The following is a 10226-nucleotide window of genomic DNA, read 5'->3' as shown; positions in this document are numbered from 1 at the left end:
ACCCAGAGAAGTTGTGACTGGTATTCTATGTGATGTCCTACTCCTTGTACTTCTTCCATCTCTAAGTGTGTGCATTAGACACATGTGACACCAGCCCACAGGTGTTGTAGGTATTATCGCATATACACCTGATGAGGTCCCTAGGAAGCTGTTTTTAGCGCAATCCTCATTGTGCAGCTTGGGAGACTGGGGAGATCTTGAGAGGCACAGCAGCTTTTCCAGGACACAGAACTGGTAGGAAAAATGAGGTCTGACCTCATCTCTGTCTCCTCAAAGCTGGGGCTTGGATCCACTCCCAAGGAGCTGTGGGAAGGTTGGTGATGGGTATTTGTGTACAGTGATGGAGATGACATGGGCAAGGAGGGAGAGCAGCCAACAGCCTAGTGGGGGACTTGGGTGGATCTCATTGAAGTAAGGGGTCAAGTAATAGAACCTTGAAGAAGTGACCTCACTTCCTTGGTGACAGCCCCCAACAGAACTTAGAACTCTGGTTACCAGGCACCCACATTGTAATCACAGCATCCTGTCCAGTTCATTTGAGTGGAGACACTCTACACAGCAGGATGTTCTCGTGTTGTCCCATGACTTTCCGAGGCTCTGGCCCCCAGAAAGCCCAGAATGAGAGCGTGTTAAGTCACTTTAGACGTTGGCTCAGCCCTCACCTCGAATGTGTGTGGCCTTTTGGCAGAAGGAACCATCAGGTAACAGTTTAGGCCAGGGCAGGCCACTCTAGGTAAGGCCAGAACTGTGATCCCAAAAGAACATCCCCACACCCCTTGACCCTCATTGTGTGTGTGTGTGGGAGGTGGAGTTAGGGAAGTTGGGGATGTGGAGGATCCAGGCTGGGCAGGAGCAGGAAGCTAGATGGTGGGAGTCGTTCAGTCTGTCATGTTGGTACACAAGATCTTGGCTGCAGGAGAGGAAGTTAAGTGCTGGGGAGCAAGCTCCTCTATCCGCATGTGAATGCCAGGACCTCAAGGTGCCTCGGGTTCCTTCCCTGGTGGAGTCTGTGCAGATGCCGCTCTGTGCCTGATCTGTGTTGGGGTTTCCCACTGTGGCAAAGTCCAGGCAGGCCCCTGATCCCCCCTGGCCTGAGTGCTGCGCACTGTCACTGCAGAGCTGCACCCAGGAGATGGTCGAGGAGCTGGTGGATGCTTTCCAGTTTGCCATATCCCTGGAGTGGACTCAGGTGCACCAGTCCATTAATGACTAGGGCTGGTCTGAGGTGAGTGTGGGTGCAGAGGGGTCTTCACACCCAGGATCCTGAGATGATCAAGGCAGTACTAGAATCCAGACTCAAATCTGAGATTCCGCTGGGAACCGCTGCCCCAGAATTTTCCCACTAGAGTGCCCCACAGTACCACTCCCAAAGGAATCTGGACCTCCACTCCACCCCACAAATACACAGGAGGGTAGAAAGTCACCTCGTCCTCCTGGTGTTTCACTATGGTGTCACTGACTGTACGTCCCTCCTCCTCTCCCCCAGTGTGAGCATGAGTCCACTGTGAATTTAAATGAGTCCTGCAGGATGTGTGCCCTCCAGGCAGCATAATGGAGAAGCTGACAGAGTCCATGGCACCAGCTTTCCTGAGTAGGAACATCTCCAACTTCACCACCTTCATGGTCAACTAATCAGCCTCAGACACATCCTACCGGGTCCTGGACCAGCTGTTTACTAGGTGAGTAGCCACTCCCTCCTCAGCACAGTGGTGAATCTGCCCTCTGCCAGCTGTGTACCTTGGGCAAATCCCCGCATCACTCAGAGCCTCAGTTTGCTCTTCTGAAAAGTGTGGGAGGCATAAATTTAATGGTGATCTTGTAGGGACTAATGGTATCAGCAATGGCAGGTGCTTACCTGGTGCCTGAATCTGCAGAGAGGGCTGTAGACATGCTGTGGTTGTTCATGGTTATTATTTCTCTCTTTGTCACGAAAAGTAGTCTGCCTCATCATTTTCTGGGATGTGGCCTTTCTGAGTTTGGAAAAGCACATGGAAACCACCCTGTCAAGGAGGTGGAGATTCTGTTCAGTTGGTCCTGGTCGTTTTCCTTGTGGTAGCCAATCAGGGATCTCTGTGGCAGCAGAGGGGCCCCAGTCCCACTCAGGTGTCTGAGATGGTTCTGGTTGGACTTCACTCATGCAACCATGTAGATTAAGCACCTACTACATGCAGGACTTTTGGAGACACTTAGTAAAATTCAGTGAATAAAGGAGATACAATCGCTGGGCCTCAATTGTCGTCTGAGAGTCAGACAGTCACATTGGACATCATTTGCAGGTCCTGTCCTCCATCGTACATCCCAAGTGGTGCCCTGATAGCCTCCTTTACATCTAGAGGCAACTTTCCTTATTCCAGCCAGGAGAGCAGAGCGCAGGACCATCTGAAAACGTGAGTGGTCTTTGGGTCCCGAAGAAGGGCTTCCTGTCTCTACAGAACAAGGCGTGGAGGGAGAGATGGGGGCTGTGGCTGGGGCGGGCCTGTCAGAACCCACATCTCACGCATCTTTTGATTTCCATGGAAAGGCCGAGGTCTGGTGTCTTCCAATCCAAGAGGACAGGACTCAAAGAGCTTGGATGGGTGTCAGGACCCCTGGAAATCAGAGGGGTGGCTTGGCTGAGTTGTCCCCAAGAGACCCATTCCCACCACAGACCCATCAAAATCTGCCTCCCCACATCCACCTCTTCTGAAATCAACCTCCAGGCCCAAGATAGGAGATGTGTGAGCAACCTGCTCACAAATCTGCCTCAGTGCTCAGTCCAGTTGTACAAGTGCATGGAGGGCTGGGCTGGGCTGTGTCCCAGCCCTTTGGGAGAAGAGTGTCAGCGAGAAGAGAGTCACGACAGAATCTGTGTTCAACCTGCTGTATAAGAAGGCCTGCCACTGCGAGGATAGCGTCACAGGGACCACTGCTGCCCTGGGGCTCTCCCTTGGATGGGAAGGGGCAGGCATAGGCGCCCAGTCCCAAGCCAGGTGCCTTGGGGGAGAAGTGTGGAGGGAAAGGCCAGGCCTCTGACTCTGTTGCCCACTTGCCTCCCCCAGTGCCATCTCTTCTCTGGTGGGAACCTGCCTGGACCCAGGGCAGGATTTCTGGGAACCACTGCACTATCCCAGTTTCAGGGTGAAGCTGGCCTCTCTGCATGTCAGCTTGCCTGGCTCGGGGCTGCAGGGCCACGCCTACATTCTCCAGGTCCAGCTGGAGCATCCACGGCCCATTGAGGCAGAGCTGGAAGGTGAGGTGACTGCAGTCTGGGAAGAAAATTTGCTGAGTGTTCAGAGGCTTTGTTCCCTTCAAGGCAGTGGGATCTTTCCTGTCTTTGACAGGCACAGGGGAAGTCAGCTACTTGAGTGACACTGTTTCTTTCTCCTGCTGCAGTACCATCTCAAGAGCTCCCCCCAGCTCCAGAGCCAGAGCAAGGGCCAGATCCACGGCTAGATCCAGCTCCAGCTCTAGTTCCACCACCTGTGCCAGAGCTGGAGCCACTGTCACCTCCATCAGTCCCTCCAGGGCCAGAGCCACCACCAACATCAGCTCCAGCCCCAGTGCCAGCTCCTGAGCAGGAGTCAGATGGACCATTGTCTCCAGGGAGAATCCTCCCTCCACCTGGAGAGATAACAGCAGAGCCAGATCCAGCCCCAGAACACACCTGCCCCTGGGACGTGACCACCAAGAACCTTCTGAGGGAGGAGAAGCCTGACTTCTTGGAGTTCCCTCCCCAGCTGGTGGCAGAGCAGTTGACACTGATGGATGTGGTGAGCAGTGGGGCTCTCAGGGCAGATGGGGCCGGCCTTCCCTGTGCCATGAGCTGCCCCACACCTGCCATTTCCTGATCCAGAATCCCATGATCTCGGTCCAGCTTCCCTGCTTACCCTCATGTAACCTGAGCAGCCTTCTTAACTCCCAAGCATTTGCTGTCCTCATGTGGACAGTAGAGATGGACACTGAGAGCAGCTGCCATGCAGAGTTGCTGTACAGATGGATGAGGTGCAGCAGAGAGAAAGTTGGGCATATTCTCTGCTTTGGTGAGGGAGGGAAGCACACTGAAGTGCTGTCTGGTCCTTGGGTAGTTCACTCATTTGCCCAGGACGCCTCAACAGGCTCAGCACTTATTAGGCACCTCATGTGTACATGACTACATGGCAGACAAACAAAGCCCGTGGTTGTTGCTCCCTTGGGGGAATGTGCATCTGAAAGAGGAGTCAGACCCCAGGATGATCAGAATGGGTGGAAGATGCCCCTAGAGATGGTCAAGCAGGAGCCGAGCTCTGGTGCTTGGACGAAGTGAGACTGGGCGGTGAGCAAATGCCACTTCCCTGGGCCACAGTATTGGGTCCTGGGTCATCCTGTGCTGGGTACCCTCAGGGGACACAGGCAACACCCAGGGACTCCCACAAGCCTCAGGCCGCATTCTCAGCTTCCTGAGCTCCAGCTCTCATCACTGACCTGGCCTGGGACTGGGGGCTGCGGATGCTGAGCTGGGCTGTGGCAGGGCTGAGTGACACTCCCTGTCCTCCCCAGGAGCTCTTCAAGAAAGTGATGCCCCATGACTTCCTGGACTCCATCTGGTCCCAGTGGGACAACAGGGCCAATGAGCACCTTGCACCCAATATCCATGCCACCATGACCCACTTTAGCAGAGTGGTCAAATGTGTCTTCACCACCTGCCTCGGGGACCCGAGCATGACGGCCCAGGACAGGGCCAGGGTGGTGGAGCTCTGCATCCAGGTGGCCAAGGTTAGATGTGGGAGGCCCTGGGAACCCCTCTCTGGAGTCATGGGAACCGTTCCTTCTCCTTACTCAGTTCTCAGGATTGAAGTCTGTGATCTGAGCCTTCGCATAATCCTTAGGCCCCTCCTGCCATGGCCTCGATGACCTGACTCCTGGTCCCAGTGGTAGGAAGCTCACCCCATCCTGGGCTCCTTCCTTGGCTTGAGCTAAAATCCCCCTCCCTGGGAGTATTCCTCATCAGGGTCCAGCTGTGCTCTTCCCGGGTTTCCTGAGCCTCTGTCTCATCCAGGACAGGAGACGTCCATGAGGGGACAGAAGCCAGAGGAAGGAGGGCTCCAGTTCCCCCACACAACACATTCTCTTCCCTTCCCTAGAAGTGCCAAGGCCTGAGGAACCTGTCTTCACTCCATGCCATCCTCTGGGCAATGCAGAGCCCCTCCATTCAGCGTTTAAAAAAGACATGGAGATGGGTGTCCAGGTGGGTAGGCCTCTCTCCATGAGAGCACCACCTTTGTGGACCAGACACCCCCCCACAGGGCTGCCATTGCCCTTCAGTAAGCTGGGACCTCCTGGGAGATGATGAACCCTGGGGACAGGGTCTGACCTGGTTGGGAGGCATGGAGTCTTTCTGGAAACTTAGGCCAGTGGTTCTGCTTCAGGAATCAGTTTCCCGAAGTGCCAGACCCTGGATTGAACCAAATTGAAGATTTTCAAGTGTTTGCTTTGCAGCAACAGAACTCTCTGTCCACTTGAAATCAAGACTCTTTAAAACAGGTTTGTTCAGTAGATAAGAGAATGAAGGCCCCAGGTGACAACAGGAGAGCCCCCTCCCCAGTCCCAGAGACCTCTGGGCTCAGGGGACACACTGAAAATGCTCATCCAGGCTGTCTGGATAATTCTGCATTTTCAAACAAAAGGGATTTACCTTTAAACCACCCCGGAGTGTTTCATTCCTTTTTTCCCTCCTCAGGAGGAACTGTAAAAAAATTAAAACCTTGTGCAGAATGGACCAGCGGGAGAGGAGGAAACTGCTCACGGAGATGAGTGGAGGCTCGAGATCTGGAAGGAGGGAAGGTGAAGGGGGAGGAGGGACCAGGCAGGGTGTTCTTTGGTAAGTTTTTCACTTAAGGTTACCTGAGAAATAACGGTGTGTCTTGTCAAGATTGACAGGAAGCGGAGGGTGTGAGCTGCAGGGGCAGGTGGGGACTGTTTGGGGTAGGAGGCCTTTGTCATGTCGTAGAGTGGTGTTGGTTGGACTGTTCCAGGAGGTGAGGAGCTGGCAGAATGAGCAGGTCTCTGGCTTCCATGCGGGCCCATCAGCTGGCCCTCATCCTCCTCCAGGCTGGCCAGTGGATGGAGTGGGTGGGGTTTCTTTCTTCCTAAAACAGCCGAGGCTGTCCTCAGGAAGCCAGGCCCCTGCTGCTCCTTCGGTCTTCACTGCACCTCGCAGGGAAGAGCACCCTGCCTGCCCCAGGGACGGGCACTGTGTGGTCACACAGGCCAAGTGGACACACGGGCTGCCCAGCCTTGGAACGTATGGTGGATCTGGGACAGATCTGTGTGCTCTCTGGGACTCTGCACTCTATCCCGATAGTGGTCATTACTGACAACCCAGTGAGAGTCTACCCTGGTGCCTTGTTGACAAGGATACGCCCCAGATGGCAATGAGAATTATCGGGGAACCTACAGATTCTGAATGGACCTTCCTGGCAGGACATTAGAAGTTTCCAAGTAAAAAAGGATGCAAATGTCACCATTACACAGCACCCTGGTCACCCCCTACACTGTCACTCAGATGTGGCAGAAGGGGGTCCCCTTCCTGAGTGAATGAAGGAGGAGTTCTGTGCAGGGACAATCCTGATGGGATCCTAGGGAGCTGAGGCATTTGGCATGGCCTCAGGTCCAGCCTGGAGTCAGAAAATCCCAGGGGGCTGGGACAGGCAGAATCCACTTGGATATGCCCCCTGAGACACCTTTTGCCTCCCCATCCATGCCTCAGCCTGACTAAGGGCCTAGACACATCCCGAGAGTCCAGAGGACAGGACCTTGGTCAGAGGTGTGTCTGGAGGAGGAGTGAAGGCCGGGGGACAGGGCCTCTGGCTGGTAGGGGGAGCGATCTCTCATCTGTGGGCCCTTGAGCAAGTCACCGGCCCTCTGTGGGCCTCGGTCTCCTCATTTGGGAAATGGAGGGATATGATCTGTGGTGCAGGCCTCACAGGGGTTGATGAGGTACAGGGGGGAGAGGAATGTGCAGGAGCTTTGTGCTCCTCCTCCTCGAGGTGCGAGGGGAGAGTACTGGTAACAGTCAGATGACACTGGATCCTCAGGGGACCCTGAGAGGCATGGGGAGTCCTCCTCACACTTTCCTGATGAAGAGAGAGGCTTAGGGGCCTGGGAAGGCCTGAGGGCACAGAAGAGGGAGTGTTGGAGCTGGGATTGACTAGAATCAGAGCACTCTAGAATGGGAGCAGCCATAGACACCAGATGTCCAGGGTCCAAGATCAGGGGCCTGGGAGACACGAGGAAGGGAGCATGGCCTCCGTAGCCTGTCCTTGACACTGCAGGATGTGACCTCTGTATGGGCCACCCTGGAGATGGACCCCCAGGGAGTAAAGGAGAGGCTGCAGCAGGTGAGGGGGCCTGAGGGGGAGGGTCCAGGCGTCAGAGGAGGGGGTCACCTCCCTCACAGCTGGAGGCCTCCCCAAGAGAGGGGTCCCTCCTGCTCCAGCCCAGCTCCTAGAGCTCCAAAGCCTGAAATGCCTGCCCTGGAAGTGACCAGGAGGAGTCCTGGAATGGCTGGGCCGAGGACGGATTTGGGGGTGGAGTGGCAGGGATCGCACAACCTGGGATTTGCCAAAAGCCACCCCTGGTAGCTGACAGGGGACGTTGGGTGGTCCTGGAGGGGGCAACTGGGAGGAGGCTGCTGAGGGTCCTAGGCTGCTCTCTGTGGGAGACTGTGGTGGGCAGGAGGATGGGGTGAAGTGATTTGGGGGAGAGTCCATGGGGGCACATGAGAGGTGGGATTCATCACCCCTCCCACCCTGATTTCACAGTGTGTCATCCCCTTCCTGGGCATGTACCTCTATCACCTGAAGCTGCTGAACATTGGGATGGAGGATGATCTGGAAGTGAGTGAACATGGAGGTGGGCCACGGAGCAGGAACCTGAGGTTTGGGATGAGAAAGCGCTGCACTGGCCCCTGAGCTCTCAGTACCTGGCAGACCTCCTCTCATGAGAGCCACACGGCCACCCCTGGGAGCTGGGTAGTCAAGCTTATCTTAGCGATGCGGGAACGGAGGCTCCACGTAAGCCCCCCACGAGGCTCCCCAACCTGGGGAAGCTCAGAGCTGCCTGCCTGCAGAGCTGCAGGAGGCTGTGTCTGAGCTGCACTCAGCCTCCCCCTCAGGACCTGTGCCTGGGGGAGTCCCATCAGCCCCTGCAAGTCAGGAAGCACATCTGTGGTCCAGCTGTCCCTTCTTGCCTGAGGCCTCAGTCTTCTCGTCTGTCACCAGAAATGGGTGGGCTACAAGGTTTCTGGCTTCAGCTCCCCTGTCCCTCCTGCTCTGGAGCCCAGAGCCTGGCCCAGTGTCAAGTTCTGTTTGTGGAAATTCTGCCCTCTGCTGGGCACTGACAGTCCTGCAGCCTGAGAATGGGTGGGATAGGGGCTGGTTATGGGCTTGGGGGCCTGTTTCTGATGGACATTCGCTGTCTCCTTTCCAGGGAAATCTGGTGCACCTCCAGAAATGGCGTGAGGTGAGCAGCTGTGGGACGGGTGGGGAACTGGAAATCACAGACCTCGCGTGGCAAGATGTTTCGTGTCCTCATCCCTCGGGTCTTACATTTACTGGATGAGTTAGATCCACAAAGCTGGGAATCCCATCACGTTGGCGGGTGCAGGAAGGGCTGGCATCAAGGACACCTTCCTGGATGAGGAACTAATTCAAGCCAACTCTGAGGACAAGCAAGTCCTGAATTGAGTGGGAAAGCAGGAGGGTTCCCGAGTGAGCACAGACCCCAGACCAGATCCTCACTCCCCACAAGTCCCTGGCAGAGTTCCCCACCCAAGCCCTGTCTGCACCTTGTCTTTCCTCCCAGAAATGCAAAGTCAACAGGAGGATCCAGCTTGTCCAGCAGGCTGCAAATAAGTATGACCTGGAGCCCAAAGGGCGATTTGGGGCCTGGTTCCAGGCGATGGAGCCCCTCAGTGTCGATGAGAGGTGAGGGCATAGGAATTGGGTGAGGGCAGGCCAAACTCTCTCTGATGGCCGTCTTCAGAGCGTGTGGCCTGGCTCCCTTATCAGCCCCAGACCTCAATGCATGGTGACCCATGGAGCACCGGGACTCAGCTGCTGACAGGCTCTGGGAGGGACACCTGAGGTGCGGCTCTGGTAGCTCACAGGCCGCTCTGTCCTGTAGCTACTGCCTCTCCTGCTGGCTGGAGCCCATACACCAGAAGGCGAGCAAAACACGGCTCTTCAAGAGAAAGAACTGGCCATCCTCCAGTTCAGGGCCTAGTGAGTGTTGGAACCAGCAGCGGCTGAATCCAGTGGCTCAGTATAGCTTCAGGCTAAGCATGGGCCTGGATCCCAGCTCCACTGCTGACCAGGGCTGTGAAAGGCTGCTCCCCTCTCTTCTCTGGGACTCGGTTGCCTCCTCTGAAATGGGTGATGCTAAATGATGCCTCCCGCATCAGGGACAAACGGGGTGCTGTTGATGGACTGAGCACTCGGCACAGGGTTTGGATCAGAGTGCAGGGGGGCAGGGAGGTGTGCCGTGAATCTCAGGGAGGCACTCCAAAATAGTCTGTTTCTTCTCTTCAGCCACCGTGCCCTTGGCAAGGAGCCATAACACTCTGGAGACCACAAGTTCAGCTCCTCCTGAGCAGCGGGGACACTGGCGCCCTCGGGGTGCACCGGGCCAGATCTTCCCACCTGAGTGAAGGAGGACATCCTAAGACTTTCCCTGGTTTCCCCTAAAGCCCCAGAGAGAGGGCCGAACCCCTTCCAACTCCCTGACATCTGCACCGCACCGACTATTAACCCATTGGTGAGGAGCAATATTATTTCTTTAATAGTAAATGGTAGATTTGACTCTTATGTTATATCCTGTTTCTGTCACAGCCTGGGTGTTGTGGTGTGGTTCTTTCACTGCTTATGCTCATGTAAACAAGACACAGAATCTCACTTTCCTCCTTGAATTAAGAACTCGTGTATGGTTACAGCTTATTGTATGTGGCAGAAGGGAGGGGGGAGGACAAGTCTCCTCCCTGGCTACTGAATGACACCCTCAATTCCCCTTCCTCAGAAGACAGGTGCATTTTATTGTGGTTCACCTGGGACAGGAGCAGAGACAGCCCCTCAGATCTCCCTGGAGGTAGAGGTTGGAGGGACTTTTCCAGGCAGAGCAACAACCACTGAAATGTGGGTGTTTTTCAAATAGCACTTACCAGGACCATGTCCTTCCCTAGGATAGTGGCTGTCTTTCTACAGCTTTCAAGGAAG

General features: G+C 55.4%; 1 protein-coding gene across 1 annotated transcript; it reads left to right on the top strand.

The window, feature by feature from the left end:
• The first annotated feature begins 3664 nt into the window (after nucleotides 1-3664).
• Nucleotides 3665-5225, top strand: LOC131403050 (ral guanine nucleotide dissociation stimulator-like). Its single transcript, XM_058537442.1, has 3 exons — nucleotides 3665-3749; nucleotides 4516-4731; nucleotides 5100-5225. Exons 1-3 carry the CDS (start codon nucleotides 3741-3743, stop codon nucleotides 5223-5225), a joined length of 351 nt encoding a protein of 116 aa, XP_058393425.1. The 5' UTR covers nucleotides 3665-3740.
• Nucleotides 5226-10226: the final 5001 nt, after the last annotated feature.

This window comes from Diceros bicornis, unplaced genomic scaffold (assembly GCF_020826845.1).
Source record: "Diceros bicornis minor isolate mBicDic1 unplaced genomic scaffold, mDicBic1.mat.cur scaffold_54_ctg1, whole genome shotgun sequence".
Taxonomy (NCBI): Eukaryota; Metazoa; Chordata; class Mammalia; order Perissodactyla; family Rhinocerotidae; genus Diceros; species Diceros bicornis.
Note: the sequence above shows the minus strand (reverse complement) of the source record. Positions and strands in the feature narration are given on the sequence as shown.